The sequence below is a fragment of the Rhinoraja longicauda genome, chromosome 12 (assembly GCF_053455715.1).
Source record: "Rhinoraja longicauda isolate Sanriku21f chromosome 12, sRhiLon1.1, whole genome shotgun sequence".
Lineage (NCBI taxonomy): Eukaryota > Metazoa > Chordata > Chondrichthyes > Rajiformes > Arhynchobatidae > Rhinoraja > Rhinoraja longicauda.
This window is the reverse complement of record NC_135964.1, coordinates 24,272,542-24,291,138: the sequence shown is the minus strand read 5'-3', so window position 1 is coordinate 24,291,138 and position 18,597 is coordinate 24,272,542. Positions and strand designations below refer to the sequence as shown.

At 39.1% G+C, this 18,597-nt stretch overlaps 1 protein-coding gene across 7 annotated transcripts in view; it reads left to right on the top strand.

Moving 5' to 3' along the window:
- Nucleotides 1–18,597, top strand: part of caska (calcium/calmodulin-dependent serine protein kinase a) — a 211,220-nt gene that overhangs the window by 173,566 nt on the left and 19,057 nt on the right. For 2 of the 7 annotated variants that reach the window (XM_078409211.1, XM_078409217.1), the window contains 6 exons: nt 1,235–1,303; nt 6,874–6,909; nt 10,723–10,919; nt 11,827–11,942; nt 17,348–17,413; nt 17,534–17,614. In XM_078409211.1, coding sequence (XP_078265337.1) covers nt 1,235–1,303; nt 6,874–6,909; nt 10,723–10,919; nt 11,827–11,942; nt 17,348–17,413; nt 17,534–17,614 — 565 coding nt within the window. Of the gene's footprint in view, nt 1–1,234; nt 1,304–6,873; nt 6,910–10,722; nt 10,920–11,826; nt 11,943–17,332; nt 17,414–17,533; nt 17,615–18,597 lie in introns of all 7 variants that reach the window. The other 5 variants (XM_078409210.1, XM_078409212.1, XM_078409214.1 and 2 more) reach the window with 3 other exon arrangements.

Genomic DNA, 18,597 nt, shown 5'->3' with positions numbered 1-18,597 from the left:
ATGTTCAGTTTATTCAATTAACAATCAAATCCAGAATTAAGTAAGACACTGTTTAGCCAAATGACCAAAGGGCTTTTTTAATGTTAAGTACTATTTTCCAGCTCCTCATCACTGCACATTAGCCATACAAATGTTTAATTCTTCATGTAAATACTTCAGACTGGTATTTCACACTTCAGTCAAATCTACTTCATCACGCTGCAGACATGCTAGAATGCATCAGTCACTGCTGCTCCAACTGATGCCAAAAGTGGCGAGATTAACTTTCAGAGATAAGAACATTGATCCCACAACCAGTTCTGTCGCTGAAATGCTCTCAATGGGACTTGCATGTTTAATACATTGATATCGTTTTCATTTGGAGCCTGAAAACTCGGGCAATATGCGGCATAATCTGCAGTTGCCCATTACATGGTTGCTGTGTAGGTTGCTTTATGGGGCTTTTCTTGTATGGATTGCCTTACAAACCAGTTTCCTAAAAAGAAAAGTTGTAAAACAGCTATTGAATGAATAATAGACACGGAGAATATTCCAACCAAATAGCTATGCTCAGCCTTTGTCGATAACCATTTTCTTGAGCAATAATTGCAAAGTAAGACAGCTTGCAAAATTCTTCATTCCTGGCTCTAATCAACATTCTGTTTTCCCTGTTATTTTTGACTAGCCCCTCAACCCAAAATTATAACCCCTGAATCAAAACTCACCAGCCAGACAAAGCAGCTCTGTCAAGCCCTCTAAGAATTTTATGCAAATAAGCATTTCAGTGGCAACTTTTAGTTCCGTGAAAACACAATCTTACTTTATACCTGTTCCATTCCAAGTATATAAAATTAATCTGCTTAGGCTTTTCCGTATTGCATGCACTTAAAGGTAGGCACAAAATGCTGGAGTAACTCAGCGGGACAGGAGGCATCTCTGGAGAGAAGGAATGGGTGACGTTTCGGGTTGAGACCCTTCTTCGGGTCTCAACCCAAAACGTCACCCATTCTCACAGAAATGCTGCCTGTCCCGCTGAGTTACACCAGCATTTTGTGTCTACCTTCGATTTAAACCAGCTTCTGTAGTTCTTTCCTTACATGCAATTAATATAAATGAAAAATATGAGAAAATTACTCCTGTTTAGAAACATTTGAATTGGACCTGATGCATAAATTTATTAAAACAGTGTTTAAAATTCTGACGTATGCTGCAGTTGTGTATATAAGGTGCTACTGAACCTTCTGTCTTGTTGCAGAGAGATTCCCCTTCCACATCCAGACAATCCCCAGCTAACGGCTATAGCAGCACTTATAATTCTGTTTCGGTAAGGTTTCTGTTTACAACACACACATGGTATAATTTTATTAGTATTGCCTCTGTACCAAGGAATTTATCTTTCAGAAACGTCCTGCTGGTTCTTTTTTAATACCACATGAAAACGGCCATTGGTAATGTCACCCGTACCCTGATAAATTTTAGCATTGGATTGGTTTGCAATGCATCTTCCTTCCAAGATGCATGTGCATAACCAAGTACTGGAAATATTTCTTTCCACTTAGATAGTTTGTTATTGAAGAAGTAAAATTAGGTTGTGTAGGGGGGGGGTAATGAAGACATAAATTATGCATTGATGGTTCCAAAATGAGAGTTGGCATAGCATCACACCAGAGCTCTGAGTGATAGGGTTTGGTTTCCGCTATCTGAGTTCTCAAATTGGTGTGCCCACTGCTGCTGTGGTACCTGCACATTATGGTATGAGGCTGAAGCCTGGCCAAGCAACTCAATGCTACCAATCATGTTATGCCTATTAATATAAAAGATTATGGGATTTGTTCGTATATTTTCAACACAAGTTCTTTGGCTACATTCAACTTGCTGAGGAGAGAATTGGTCGTACAAGATATGCTTGTTTGCCACGGATTTTTTATTATTTATTTTGCTTCAGAGATCAAGTGATAATGTAAATTATTTTTCCTGAAATTGTAGAATTATTAAGCAGAATTCATTTGATACGCATATGAATATTTCTCTAATGACAAAAAGGTCCTTTTCAGTAATATCATCTGAGTAATTTAAGAGTTAATGACTTCGAGAGGAAAACTTGTTATTTGATGGATTAACTGCTAATATTTGTCCTATATTTTAGTTGCATGTTGGCTTCATACCTGCCGTATGCTATTTTCAATTTGTCTTTGGGGTTTTTTAACCCCCCACCCCTACCCCATCCAGCGTTTTCCACAAGTTTTCTCCCAATTCATTTTGGCCAAGGTGTTCTTTCCATAGGTGTTAATCCACAAATGGCCACCACACCCATTCTGCCTTGCCCCAGTAAACATAGACAATAAGTGTCAGCAAGCTGGTCCTGAATGGAGGGCATCATGAGTGGAGTAGATCCATTCTCACTCAACTTCCATACAAGTTCACAAATTATTGGAGTAAAATTAGGCCATTCAGCCAATCATGACAAGGTGCCACATGTTAGGCAGCTTAGGAAGATGAGTGCCCATTGTATCAAAGGGCAGATACTAGCATGGATAGCAGGTTGGCTGGATGGCAGAAGACAAAGAGTGGCAATAAAGGGGGCTTTTTCTAATTAGCTGCCAGTGACTAGTGGAGTTCCGTAAGGGTCGGTGCTGGGGCTACTATTCACGTTGTATATTAATGATTTGGACGAAGGGATTGAAGGCTTTGAGGCAAAGATGCGAATGATATGAAAATAGGTGGAGGAACAGGTAGTGCAGAGAAAGCAGGGACTCTGCAGAAGGACTTGGACAGGTTGGGAGAGTGAACATAGAAGTGGCAGATGGAATATAGTGCAGCAAAGTGTGGAGTCATGCATTTTGGTAGTAGGAATAAAGGCGTAAACTATTTTCTAAATGGGGTGAGAATCCAGAAATCGGAGGTGCATAGGGATTGGGAGTGCTGGTGCAGGATTCCCAAAAAGTTAATCTACAAGTCGAATCAGTAATAAAGAAAGCAAACTCAATGCTTGCATTTATTTCAAGAGGGGTTGTATACAAAAACAGGGATGTAATATTGAAGCTCTATAAGGCACTGGTAAGGCCAAATTGTGAGCAATTTTGGGCACCGTATCTGAGGAAGGATGTGCTGGCTCTGGAGAAGGTCCAGGGGAGGTTTACAAGAATGACCCCAGGAATGAGTAGGTTAACATGATGATTGTCGGCACTTGGCCTGTATTCGCTGGAGTTTAGAAGAATGAGTGAATGAATGAATAAGTTTATTGGCCAAGTATACATATACAAGGAATGTGCCTTGGTGCTCCGCTCACAAATGACAACACAAACATACAGTTAACAATTAAGAATAAAGCATAACCACATCAAAAAAATAAGGATACAACATTACGGTCTAAACATGTGGGTGAAAATAAACCAGAGCAAAAAAGAAACTACAGACTTTGGTTATTGAGTAGAACTATCACTCGTGAAAAAAAGCTGTTTTTATGTCTGGCTGTGGCTGCTTTGACAGTCTCGGAGTCGCCTTCCAGAGGGAAGTGCTTCGAAGAGTTTGTGGCCAGGGTGAGAGGGGTCAGAGATTATCTTGCCCGCTCGCTTCCTGGCCCTTGCAGTGTACAGTTCGTCAATGGGGGTAAGGTTGCAGCCAAAAGCCTTCTCAGCTGTGCGAACGATCCGTTGCAGTCTCCGGATGTCATGCTTGGTGGCTGAGCCAAACCAGACCATGATGGAGAAAGTGAGGACGGACTCAATGATAGCAGTATAGAATTGGACCATCATTGCCTGTGGCAGATTGTGTTTCTTCAGTTGCCGCAGGAAGTACACCCTCTGTTGGGCCTTTTTGACTGTGGAGTCGATGATGGCCCCCCATTTAAGGTCCCTGGAGATGATGGTTCCAAGGAACTTAAATGACTCCACAGATGTGACTATGGTATTGTTGATAGTGAGTGGGGGGAGGGGGGGGGGGATCTCTTCGAAAGTCTACAATTAGTTCCACTGTCTTGAGAGCATTGAGCTCCAGGTTGTTGCGATGGCACCAGGACGCCAGCTGTGTCACTTCCCATCTGTAGGCAGATTCCTCCCCATCCTGGATCAGTCCAATCAGGGTAGTGTGATTCGCAAACTTGAGGAGGTTGACAGAGGAGTCTGTGGAGGTGCAGTGTTTGGTGTAGAGAGAGTAAAGGAGAGGGGAGAGTACGCAGCCTTGCGGAGCTCCTATGCTGAGGGTCTGCGGGTCCCAGATGTGCTTTCCCAGCCTCACATGCTGCTTCCTGTCCGTCAGGAAGTTGATCAACCACTGACAGAGGGGTTCAGGCACAGTCAGCTGGGAGAGTTCGTAGTGTGGTAGCTCTGGCACAATGGTGTTAAAAGCACAGCTAAAGTCCACAAACAGAATCCTGGCATAGGTCCACTTGTGGTCTAGGTGCTGGAGGATGAAGTGCAGGCCTAGATTGACTGCATCGTCCACCGGTCTATTGGCCCTGTATGCAAACTGCAGGGGGTCCAGCAGGGGCTTTGTGATGTTTTTCAGCTGGGCCAGCACAAGTCTTTCAAAGGTCTTCATGACTACAGAGGTAAGTGCGACAGGCCTATAGTCATTAAGACCCATGATCCTTGTCTTTTTGGGTACAGGGACAATAGTGGAGCCCTTGAAGCAGGCAGGGACAGTGCAGGTTTGCAGGGACTGGTTGAAAATGTCTGTGTAGATCGGTGCCAGTTGTTCGGCAAAGAGCTTGAGGGTAAAGGGGGAAACATTGTGCGGTCTTGGAGATTTCTGGCTTTTCTGTTTTCTGAATAGCCTCTCCACCTCCGCAATTTCTATTGTTAAACTGGAGTCATTCTGTGAGGATGTGCATATTGGTGATTGCCGTGGGGGTGGGGGGGGGGGGGGGGGGGGAAGGGCCAGTCTTTGCAAACTCCAGCCAGTCTCTGAGTAGGTGTGAATTGCTGCTTAAGGAGGAGTGGGTGGGGATGGATGCAGTCTTTGCAAACTCGAGTCAGCCTTTGAGTACGTGTGAAGTGGTGATTGGGGGAGGGGGGTCCCAGGGTTATGTTTCTGATTCTCAAACCTGCAGTAAAACACGTTCAGGTCGTTGGTCAGCTGACGATTGTCCAAGGAGCGTGGGGTTTTCCTCTTGTACCTGGTGATTTCTTGCAAGCCCTTCCAAACTGAAGAAGCATCATTAGCTGAGAACTTGCTCCTCAGCTTCTCAGAGTACCTTTCCTTGGCAGTTCTGATTCCTCTTCTCAGCTTGTACTTGGCCTGCCTGTAGAGGTCTGTATCCCCGCTCCTGTAGGCCTCATCTTTTGACTGGCGGAGCTGGAGTTCTGCTGTGAACCAGGGCTTGTTGTTGTTGAACCAGATCCGGGTCTTAGTCGGAATGCAACTGTCCTCGCAAAAGCTGACATAGGATGTCACAGTGAAATATACAGAATAGTGAAAGGCTTGGAGAAGAGTGGATGTGGAGAAGATGTTTCCACAAGTGGGAGAGTCTAGGGCTAGAGGTCATAGCCTCAGAATTAAAGGACGTTCTTTTAGGAAGGAGATGAGGAGAAATTTCTTTAGTTAGAGGGTGGTGAATCTGTGGAATTCTTTGCCACAGAAGGCTGCGGAGGCCAAGTCAGTCGATATTTTTACAGCAGAGATAGATAGATTCTTGATTAGTACAGGTGTCAGAGGTTATGGGGAGAAGGCAAGAGAATGGGGTTAGGAGGGAGAGATAAATCAGCCATGATTGAATGGCGGAGTAGACTTGATGGGCCGAAGGGCTTAATTCTAATCTTTTTCCTTGTGCCCGTATGTGTCCACTCCGCCTTTCAATTATGGCTGAACTCTGCCTCCTAATCCCATTTTTCTGCCTTCTCCCCAGAACTCCTGACATACGTACACACTTCACTAGATAGCAATCGGTGAACTGGGAAAGGGGAGGGGATGGAGAGAGAGAAAGAGAGGGGGAAAGCAAGGGTTACTTGAAGTTAGAGAAGTTAATGTTGGGTACCACTGTGGTGTAAGCTGCCCAAGCGGAATATGAGTTGCTGTTCCTCCAATTTGCACTGGGCCTCACTCTGACAATGGAGGAGGCCCAGGACAAAATGGTATTACAGTTCTCCGACTAGTATTACTGTCTCCGACTACATTTTATCTCTGTTGCTTTGTTGTTACCTTCTCCCAACTAACAATGAATGATCTATTCTACATTTTCCTTGATCTCAATTCCCTTTGTCCTGTTTTAACTTTCTTACACTTCCTTATCTATGTACCTCCCACTCCCCTGATATCAGTCTGAGGGGTATGGACCCGAAACGTTACCCATTCCTTCTCTCCAGAGATGCAGCCTATTACTCCAGCATTTTGTGTCTATCTTTGATTTAAACCAGCATCTGCAGTTCCTTCCGACACATTTTGTCTGCTCCACTGATTAATGTAGTCATGCAGCCCAATATCTCTGAATCAAAATGATGCAGTAATCAAAGCTTTTTAAACAGTAAATTTTGTTTTCAGCGTCTCAACCCATTCTATGCTGTCAAACGAACATAGATAATCTTTACAGATAAGAAATGCCAAGCAGAAGCAAATGTCAAGCAGAGGCTATTCATAGTTAAAATGCACTGCAGTGTTGAAAATTTATGGTAGCTGTATGATTGTGTTGAAGATGTAGATTGCATATTGGGGATGGCAAGCAATAACTGTTCACAGTTAGTAAATGCTTTCTACAGCTTGTTGCTAAACAGCCTTGCCTGATTCTCTTAAATCATTTTACGTAATGGCATGTTGCATTTTGCAAACTGATTATGCACTTGGTAGTGTATATTTTGCATTAATAAAAATTATAAATATATAAAATATGATAAATTGTTATAGTTTTGCTTTGAAGGTGAAATGAAAATCTCTTTTCCTTGGCTTGACTTTATTCTACAGGACTTGCCATCAACTGCACAACCAAAAGGACGACAGGTGAATAGTTCATAGAAACTTTATAATATCCATAACTTAGTACTAGTAGTCAATCCATTTTTCATTAAATATGTTGTATGTTGCATATTTAACTTTTTTGGATAATTGTATTTGAATTTAAAACTCACCAGAAAAAGTGAAATTACCAGCAGTTGTCCAACGATTGCGGATTATAAACTTTGCTGTCATACATGTATTGCCATTTGTTGAGCTCATCAAATTAGGTTAATTCCCTTGTTTTTGATTTCTCCAAGGAATTTTTAATGTTACTTTTGGATCACCCTTTCCTGAGCATAACAACTGACTTTTTAATACAAAATGTTTCCTCATGTCAGTAGTGGTTCTTTTGTCATTACCTTTAAGTCTGTATCCTTTGTTTACCAATGTTTCAGCCACCAGAAATGGGTTCTGATGGAACAAAATAATAAGAAACATAAGTATATAAAATCTTCTCAGGAGAACAACAACATTTTTCTGGTCTCTCCGTGTAACCGATGTCCTCGTACCTAAATCCACTCCAGTAAATCACCTTGTGCCTGTTTCAGATCCTGGGATTCTTCCTAAAATGTGATGTCCAGAATTGAAAATAGTTTTCCAGCCGCAACCTAAGCAACTTTTTCTTTAGGGTTGCAAAACTCTTATTTTTCTATTCAATACATCCTATACAGCCAGTGATTCCATACTCTGTCATCTCAATTCGTTCCATCACTTTCAAAACTTTAGTACACATTTTTCTACCACTTTGGCCATTCTTTAATGAATGAATGAAGTACTATTCACTTCATATTGCATGTCATTCTTCCTAAGTTTAAGTACTTCCCTGAGTCAAATTTCACTGCCATAAACCAGGACATTAATCAATCTATGAGAGAGTCATAGAGTTATACTGCATGGAAGCAGAGCCTTTGGCCCAACTCATCCATGCTCACCAAGATGTCGGTCTAAGCAAGTCCCATTTGCCTTCATTTGACCCAGATCCATCTAAAAAAATTTGTATCCATGTACTTAAACATTGTAATTGTACTTGCCTCTACCACGTCCTCTGCAGCTCATTCCATCCCTCTGCGTGAAAAAGGTGCCCCATAGGTCCCTTTTAAATCTTTCCTCTTGCCTTAAATCTATGTCTTACAAAGTAAGACTCTCTTACTTTGGAAAAAGGCTGTGAACATCCACCTTATCCATGTTCTCCAGCTGAATTACTCTGAAACTTGGTGTGCTTTTGTGTATTAACCAACATCTGCAGTTTTTTGTTTCTATGTCTTGTCCATGTCTTTCGTGATTTTTTTTATACCTTAGTAAGCTCACCCTTCAGCTTTCAGCACTCCAGGATAAATTGTCCCAGCCTATCCAGCCTCTCATTATAACTTAATCCCTCCAGGCTTGATAACATTCCTGTAAATATTTTCTGCACCTTTTCCAACTTAATGACATCCTTCTTGTATACAGATGACCAAAACTGTGCACAGTACACTAGATGTGGTCTAACCAATGACTTGTCCAGTTGCAACTTGTCAATTCCTATACTTCCATGTCAACATTTCAATTCCTATACTTGATACCCCGACTAATTAAAGGCAAGCATGCCAAATGCCGCCTTGACTACCCTGTTTACCTGCGTTGTCACTTTCAGGGAGAATTGCATCTGTCTTTCTGTTCTACAGCACTCTTCAGGGCCCTGCCATTTACTGTGCAAGTCCTGCTTTGGTTTAACTTACAGAATTTTGAAGTTTTCCAAAGTGCTCCTCACTTCTTCACCACATTTCATAAGTTTGTTTTATTTACATACTTGGAAATTCAAGGTGCACACAGCCATATGTTGATCAAATATTTAACAAGAAGGCAGTAGTCCTGATCATTGGAGCTCAGTATTACATACCCCACTCCACCTTTAAAAGTAATTCCCCATTACCCCTTGCTTTCTGTCATTTAGCCAATTTTGTAACCATGGTGCTTCTGTTCCTTAAAATTTATGGACTTAAACTTTGTAAATTAATCTGTTATTTGACATCTAACAGAAATCCATCAACTGCATTCATCTTAGCAACCCTCTGTTACTTCATTAAAAAAATCACGCAATTTCGTCAAACAAGATTTTTGAAAAATCTATACTCACTTTTATATAGAAACATACATAGAAACATAGAAAATAGGTGCAGGAGTAGGCCATTCACTATGATCATGGCTGATCATCCAACTCAGTATCCTGTACCTGCCTTCTCTCCATACCCCCTGATCCCTTTAGCCACAAGGGCCACATCTAACTCCCTCTTAAATATAGCCAATGAACTGGCCTCAACTACCTTCTGTGGCAGAGAATTCCACAGATTCACCACTTTCTGTGTGAAAAAAAACATTATCATCTCGGTCCCTTATCCTTAAACTGTGACCCCTTGTTCTGGACTTCCCCAACATCGGGAACAATCTTCCTGCATCTAGCCTGTCCAACCCCTTAAGAATTTTATAAGTTTCTATAAGATCCAGCACACACATTTCCAAATGCCAATTTGTTTTGTATTATTTCCCCAGTATTTGCATGTGTAATTATGATGAGATTCCATTCTTCATTAATTATTGACAATTTCAGATGAGCACAAGTGCATTAAGTGTAAAGATCCCCAAGTACCAGTTCCTTCAGAGTGGGTTTGTGCAAACATTGTCGAGGCAGACAACATATTATTAATTCTTATGTGCTATCTTGGTGAAAACGAATTTACATATTATGTATTCTGAATGAGACAGAACTGAGTTTTTAAAGCTACTCTGAACGATAATTACTGCTGTAGAACCTCTCATACTAAAACTATTTATCTCAAAATAGCTATTTATCTCAAAATTCTGTCTATTTTACAACATAATACAATACAATATCCTTTATTGTCATTGTACAAGTACAACTAGATTTTGAATGTCACTTCCATATCGATGCTATCAAATCAAATATATAAATAAATCATGGCGAAAATGAAAACAACAAAAAGGGGGGGGGAAAGGAAAAAGAAAAAGGGGGAACAAGGTAAAGTGCAAAAAAAAGGTTCATGCAGGGGTCAGTTGTGCCAGATGACCCTGGGGGCAGAGACAGATCATGGCGGGATCTCAGCAGGACCGATTCAGAGCAGCTATAGCTGCTTCAAGCTCTAACAATGTATATCCCAATCTATTCACTGAACAAGGGTCTCGACCCGAAACGTCACCCATTCCTTCTCCAGAGATGCTGCCTGTCCCACTGAGTTACTTTTGTGTCTGTATTCACTCTTAGCAATATGTTTAAAAAGGTATAAGAATTGAGTCTGAAGAAGGGTCTCGACCCGAAACGTCACCCATTCCTTCTCTCCCGAGATGCTGCCCGACCTGCTGAGTTACTCCAGCATTTTGTGAATATAAGAATTAAGTGTTTAATTTCCAGGATTCTTCGTCAAAATTGGTTACTTAGCCATGTTGATGATGATACCATAGTTTTGTGGATAGGTTTTGTTGAGTTTGTTGACAATGCTGTCCTTTCATTGCTGACTGGGTCATCTCAGCCCAGTCTCCAAAAAAATTCCCACCAATGTTTGGCTGAATTTTTTGGACTTCTAGGTTGAGCCTTTTCTTTGTGTACTTTATTTTTATCCTGTTCACTAATACTACTGCCTCCTTTAGAAAGGAAAAGCAATTTAAGAACTTCTGTTCATCTGATTGATTTGAAACTATATGCAGCTCATGTTAGTGATGGTGTTGTCTGATAGACTATTTGATCATTTTGTGTGCAGTTTCAAGTTCAGTTTTCTGGATGCACATTTCTATAACATTTTCTTATGAAACACTATCCCATAGATTTATGTTCGAGCACAATTTGAATATGATCCATCAAAAGATGATCTTATACCTTGCAAAGAAGCTGGGATCCGTTTCCGAGTTGGGGAGATCATACAGATCATCAGTAAAGATGATCACAATTGGTGGCAGGGCAAGTTGGAAAACTCTAAAAATGGTACAGCTGGTCTCATTCCATCTCCTGAACTGCAGGAATGGTAAGTCACCTCAACACCCTTTTGCCATCATCTTAAAGAATTTAATTCTGAAAATGTCATAATTAAAACAAATATCTGTTCTGCAGTATCCCCCAAGACTGAAGCTATCAATTACCCTGAGATTTTTGTTGGTTGTGCTAAGATAGTACCAGTTTCCATATTCTGGTTTAATTAGAGCATTAAGTCATGCAAAACAGAAACCTGCTCCCTACGTCTGCACTGATCAGCAAGCAACCATTTACTCAAATCTTATATTAATCCTATTTTGTTCCCCATATTCCCACAATCCCCACCAAAAGATGAATCTATCACTCGTCAACATCGTACAGACAATATAGAGTGGCCAATTAACTTATAAACCCACGGATCTTAAATCTGGGAAGAAACTGAAGCATCTGGATGAAATTATGACACAAAACGTTTGAAGTACACTTTATAGTTAGGTCACATAGCCTATTTTGGAAAAAGTATAAAAAACAAAATATTTCCTATATTCATTATTTTTTTAAACCAATCAATTAAAGCAACAGCAGATAAGCAAATGCTAACTTTCGTTAAAGAGCTGATTCACATTACTGGAATTTTCTTACAGACAAGTATGGACTAAATGCAAATACTGCAGCAATGGTTCCTGTGCAGCGGATGAAAGGGTAGTGAGTTGAATGAAAAAAAGCAGACCAGGATTGAGTCTTGAACATCTGGGGATATGTGAATATTTTAGACACTTTTTGTGTTTCCTGCAATGTTTTTACAAAATCTCATTCGTAAGATTGAATATAAATGTTTTTAACACAGTGAATTGTTCATGCTCCACAGAAGTTGCAATCTGAAAGGTACAAAATTAATATTGCTCTCAGTGCTTTAAATATGCTCACTGATACTTGTGTGGTTTTTTTTCCTACACAAGGCGTGTTGCGTGTATAGCCATGGAAAAGACCAAACAAGAGCAGCAGGCTAGCTGTACCTGGTTTGGGAAGAAGAAAAAACAATACAAGGATAAATACCTGGCAAAGCACAATGCAGGTATTCAAAACTTAGCATAATTACTGAAAGTCTTAATTCTGGCTGTATCTGTTTTTGATTTGATAAGTATTTGCATTAAATAAAACAATAAGAATCCAAAATAACATTTGTAAATGATGTAAGATTATTTTACCAGCATTATTTTAATATTAACAGTGAACCATTAAAACAATAATGTTATTGTCACTATTAAAATATTGCCACGGTTAGTTTCAGTTTTGAGTGTAATTAGTAAATGTTCATGTAATATATATATTTGTGATCACTCGCATTTAATGAATAGAAAATACAAACTATTCCAGTGTTAGTTGTTCGTGAATTGTGGTTGTACTGGCAAGGCTAGCATTTATTACCTCCTGAACCATTTCAGAGGGCAAAAACACCCCCTTATTATTGTGTCTGCAATCACAAGCAAACCCCAGACTCGGTAAGGATGGCAGGTTTCTATCCTTAAAGGAGATTAATAACCAAATAGTTTTTTAATGGCAGTTTAGTAATTTCTCTAGGAAAAAATTACAGAAGTCAATTAACCTACACACCTGTATGTCTTTGGAGTGTGGGAAGAAACCGGAGCACCCAAAGAAAACGCACGCAGTCACAGGGAGAACATCTAAACTCCGTACAGACAACACCCATAGTCAGGATCGAACATGGGTCTCTGGCGCTGTACGGCAGCAACTCTACCGCTGCGCCACTGTGCCGCCCCCATTGTAGTTAAGTTTACTAGAAGGAAGCATACTTCAATAATAAAGGAAGGATGAGGTGGAGTGGGTGGGCTTCCTGCTCTGTAGGCCTAAGAATCTATACTTTCTCCCAGTTGTTGGAATAAAGCTAACATAATATCAATCCATCTAAATCCTGTTTGTGTTTAGCATTCAGACCACCTATATTATGTTCTTAAATTCAGAGATGTTATTTGCTCTCTTGTGCAGCTTTGTGAATGATGAGCATGTTGCCCTGTTGCTCGGATGATTCTGTGATGTAACAATATCATCCCTTTGAATTAATTCAAAGGGATGATATTGTTACATCACAGAATCATCCGAGCAACAGGGCAACATGCTCATCATTCACAAATATATATATATATATGTCTTCCATTATTCGAAGAGAGGGTAAAATTACCCTTCAGTGGGATTAGGCGTAATGACATTTTTTTTTACTGCTTTTATTTCCCTATAGATGGAGCAACAGAAACAGTTGAATTGTTGAGTTTAATAACTAAAACTTCATAACTATGAAGCTACTTTTTTAATAGCAACAGCGGGTCACCATTTTTAACTTGAAATCATAACGATTCCTCTGCATTTTGTTCTATAACCACATGTCTGTATAGAATGCTGAATTCTCCGAAGCCCTTTGTTATCTAACAAGAAACTGTGGTCTTAATTCCTTGCCAAAAAAAAATGCTCATTGAGCCTGCTATTACACCTAATCCCTTTAAAATTAGCTTTTTACAAAGCTCAATATGTAGATATCTTCCAACAGCCACCATCCTTTTCTCAAGAGTATGAACATGAATGTAATTCCCATATTTTAAAGTATTCCGGGTGCACTCTATAATGCACGTTTCAGCAAATGTGGTTTCCAGTTCTTAAGTGACTCACTGTGATGCACAGGGCAGCCATTTGGCCCATCAAGTCTGTGCTTGCTCCAAGCAAAGTAATCAAATAAGAACGACAAAACACTACAGATGCTGGTAATTCCCATGTCCCATTCCCCTTCTTTTTACTTCCTTGTAGCCTTACATCTTATTCCTTCTCACTTGCCCAAAGCTTTACTTTGACTCTTTTACACTAACCCATGCTGGAGCATAATTAAGTTGCAGATTGAGGAGAGCAAAGCATCAGAGACCTTATGAGTGATGAGGTAATAAAAGTTGAGATTAATGTTTCTGCGATGGATGGGTGAGGTAGAATAAAAACTGATAGATGTTATATCTTGTAATTTGCAAGGTTGTCTTTGCTTTCAAAAATCCAATTAAAACATCCAAAATGTGTCATAATAACTTGAGGTAAAATCAGCTTATCCTTCGGCAAACATTTGCTTTATTTTGGCTGACAGATTATGTATTTTGAGGGTCAGTTCAATCATTCAGGACAACAATTAGATGTTGCTCTGTCCATGGACCTATTCCACCAAGACATAAAATCAGGAATGCTCAGCCACAGTAGTTAGCCTCGTTAAAATGTTTGTCTGTTTGCTGTGAATGATTAAACCAATGCTCTACATCTGAAATTCCTTGTTTAGCTAAAATGTACCCGACGAAATTGTGCCTCTGACTGCACACAACTGCTGATCATTGCAAAAGGGAGACGACTAATGGAATCAAAGCCCATGATCTAATATTACAACCTACAAATCTTTTTATGCAATAATGAAATACTTTTTCTGGTACATTTTGCAGATTTAATCATCTTAAATTGACCTTCGGTGTATAAGATATTTGTGAAAGCACATTAATGTACATAGTCCCAAAACAAATCAAGATGGTATACATAATTAAATTCCAGTAACCTACCCATATTTTATTTACATAGAGATAGCTAAGTACTTTTGCAATGTGATGTGTTTGTTGCCTTTTGTGAATACTGAAATATATCTTTCGCACATTTTATTTGAAATATAAAATTTGATTTTGCTTTGTGGGTTTTTGTGTGTTTTGTACATTTTGGTTGTAATTTAACAATGCAGTGCAACATTGCTTAAACAATGATGCTTATACATTTTTCATGCTGTCTTCCACCCAATGGCCTCTATGCATGTAAGTAACTGTGACCAAGTGACATTAACCTTTCTCCCTTTTTCCATTTTTATTTTCGTTTGTTTCATTAGCATTAAAGAAATTAAAGCTGCATTATATTCTTTTGAAAGCCTGATCCTCTTCAGTGTAATAAAAAAATGGACTTTTAGAAAGTATGTTGGTTTTCAGAACCTAGGAATGCAAAGTAACGTTGTTTAACGTTGTTTGCATCAATGCAGATTTATGTCTGGAAATTCCAATTTTCCTTCTGGATGTGCCAACTGAGTGCAGCAGCTGGACATCAATTACTGTTGGCCATGAACCCTACACTGCATATGTAGGTCCAATAGCAATATGTGAAAATATACTGCTTGGTATTCCTTTCACAGGCTAAAATCAGGCTTGATAGCTGCAACCCTAATTGGGCATGTGCTGTGGTCAGCAGAGAAGGGAAGTAGGTATTGGTGCTTTTTGGTAGTGGTTGGGAGGCAGGGTAGGTGGGTAGGGACAGGCATTCGAGATGTTCCTTGAGTTTAGGTGTGATTGAAGAATAAAATCAGAAAATGCTACAAAAACCCAGCAGTAGGTCAGACAGCTTTTGCATGGGGAGAGATGGTTAATGTTTCTGGTTTGATGACCTATCATCAAGATGCTGAAAAGTTAGAAATCAACCATGTTTTAAGTAGCAGACAAGATGGAGAGACCAAATAGAATGTCAGAAAGTGGGTAACCAAAAGAAGTTGTATGACAGATGCGGTAAGGGTGCCAGCTCAGAGAGGAAAATGAAGGCTTGTTGGTCCCAGCTGACTTCTCTTGAGAGATGAATGGAAACAGAAAGAAAGAAAAAAAAGGCAGACATTGCTGGAACTGTGAGACATAAAACACTGTGGATGTTAGAAATCTGAAATTAAATAAACTCATGATAAGGCAGCATCAGTGAATGGAGTAAAACTGTTAATATCATAGGTTGATAAGCTTGCATCTGAACTGTCCTATTGTGAAACAGAAAATCTGAAACAGAAAATGATGAATGTTTCCAACATTTAAAATCTTAATTAAATGCATCTCTTTAGGATGCGTAGGTACTAACTGCATGTGTTAATGTCTAAAATTGTATTAGAATAATATATATTGCAGCTTTAAAAGCATGATGGAATTGTTTATAGGACTTATAATTTCCCTGTAAGTACACCTAGAATATCACAATGTTTCCTCCAACTCTCAACAGCAAAAATAAGCCTAATTTCACTGTGAAAGAGGTGATTTTAAAACATTAAAGACCCTGTTGGTTTTTCCTTTAACAAAGTATAGAGCTGAAAACCAAATTTATGATATCCTTATTTTTGATAGATCTACTCGAGCTACTGTAGTTTTGAATGCCCCATTTGAAGCATTTCCTTATCTTTATAGAACTATTTAATGCATTTTTCACATTTTATTTTGATCTATAAATAAGCCTCATTTCAGGCTCTTACCTGTCTGATGTGCTTTCACTCTTCTCAACCAGAAGCCATCCAGCTGATACATCCATGATGTCTAATAATTTAGTATATAATCGGAACCTAAGAAGAACTGGAACTAACAAGCTTCCCAAGGAGAGAAAGATTTGTAGATGAATTGGCATTTAGCAGGAAGCACTTCAAATCACAGGACATGCATATTTCATTACTGTATTGAGTACATAAGTCTGGGATCAACACATAATGGTCATACAATAACTTCTGGAAGCCCCGGTGTAGAATAGTTTTTATGTCTGCAATAGTTGTAATGTTTCTATGTTTGCAACTTTTTTTTGAAGTTCAATTGCAGGCAGAGGAGAGTAGTTTATCGTGACATCATGATCGGCACAGGCATTATGGGCTGAAGGGCCTGTTCATGTGCTGTATGGTTCTATGATCCATGACCTATGGAGCAATATTTCAACTTTTTAACTAGTAGGTTGAGTCAATGTGGTTTCGGGTTAAGATATTTGGCAGAGCTTTTCATTGTTAACCTCAGAAAAGTGAGTTCCCATTTTTTCTCGTTTGCCTTGATTGCAGCCTAATTTTTTTTTCAGAAGGTCACTGCATATGGGATAAAATTACTATTGGCTAAAAGAAAACTGCCAATAAAAAACAATTAATAAGTACTTACAGAAAAATTAAGAGCCTGCTTATCACATGTGTAATTGACTAAGATATTTGGCAAAACATGAAATAATTGGAGATGCATTTTCCACGTTCTGTGTTCACTTATATTTTATTGTTTAATGCAAAATACTATTGAAAATATCCCTTAATTCATTTATAACAGAACCAAATACAAATGAAGATATGCATGTCCCATCTTACTCCCAACCATGTTTTGACAAATTTTACCTGAAGGAAAATCAGATTCTAGTTTCAGTACCATTCATTATTCAATTATAATATCAAATACATTTCATTTCATATCATCTGTAAATGTGTTTTTAGTAAAATTAATGTTTAATTACAGAATAATGCATTATTGTACCACTTCAGAATAAACAGTAATTATTTATAACTTTAGGTCATAATAGATTTTGTAATCCTTGTCTCAGAATTCCCAGGAATGTTTAAAAACATGTTTAACTTAGTGGTCTTGAAAAATATTCAAAAATTTAATTTACAATGGGTCTCCCTTTTAGTCTTTGATCAACTAGATCTCGTCACATACGAAGAAGTAGTAAAACTGCAAGCTTTCAGAAGGAAGACTCTAGTATTACTAGGTAAAAAAACATCAATTGATTGCATTAATCTTACAATTGTAATTACTAATTACTGTGCAAGATGTCTTTTAAAAGGGAATAAAACTCTTTTTTGTTTCCTTTTTTTAATTTACGGGGAAGGAGCCCATGGAGTAGGACGACGGCACATTAAAAACACTCTTATTACAAAGCATCCAGACAGATTTGCATACCCTATACCACGTAAGTGCTGGATTTTAAAATATATTTGTGTGAAATATTTAATGGTTAAATCCTTATTAAAAAACATTGTATTTTGTCAATGTTCATGGTTGTTATATGTTTGGTATATCTCTGCCTCAAAAATATCTATTGACATGGCCTCCACAGCCTTCTGTGGCAAGGAATTCCACAAATTCACCACCCTCTGACTAAAGAAAGTCCTCCATCTCCTTCCTAAAGGAATGTCCTTTAATTCTGAGGCCATGGTCCTAGACTCTCTCACTTGTGGAAACATCCACTCGATCCGGGCTCTTCACTATTCGGCAAGTTTCAATGAGGTCCCCTCTCATCTTTCTAAACTCCAGCGAATAGAGGCCCAGTGCCGTCAAATGCTCATCATATGTTGACCCACTCATTCCTGGGATAATTCTCATAAACCTATTCTGCACCTTCACCAGAGCCAACACATCCTCAGAAATGGGGCCCAAAATTGCTCACAGTACACCAAACCTGCACCTTATAGAGCCTCAGCATTACATCCTTGTTTTTGTATTCTAGTCGTCTTTAAATAAATGCTGGCATTGCGTTTGCAACTTAACGCACTGTGTCCATCTTTTCTGGTTCTTCTTTTAGTGAACTGGCTGGGAACTGGCATAGATCATGGATAAACAAACATAAACAGCTGCAGCTTTATATCAAGTTTTGCATGGAAGACATTTTAAACATTTAAAATATGAAATTGCTGACTTTTTCACCCAGTAACAACAGAATGCATTAAGATCATGCCGTCAATATACAATATAATATAATATAATATACAATATACAATAGGTGCAGGAGGAGGCCCTTCGAGCCAGCACCGCCATTCAATGTGATCATGGCTGATCATTCTCAATCAGTACCCCGTTCCTGCTTTCTCCCCATACCCCCTGACTCCGCTATCCTTAAGAGCTCTATCCAGCTCTCTCTTGAATGCATTCAGAGAATTGGCCTCCACTGCCTTC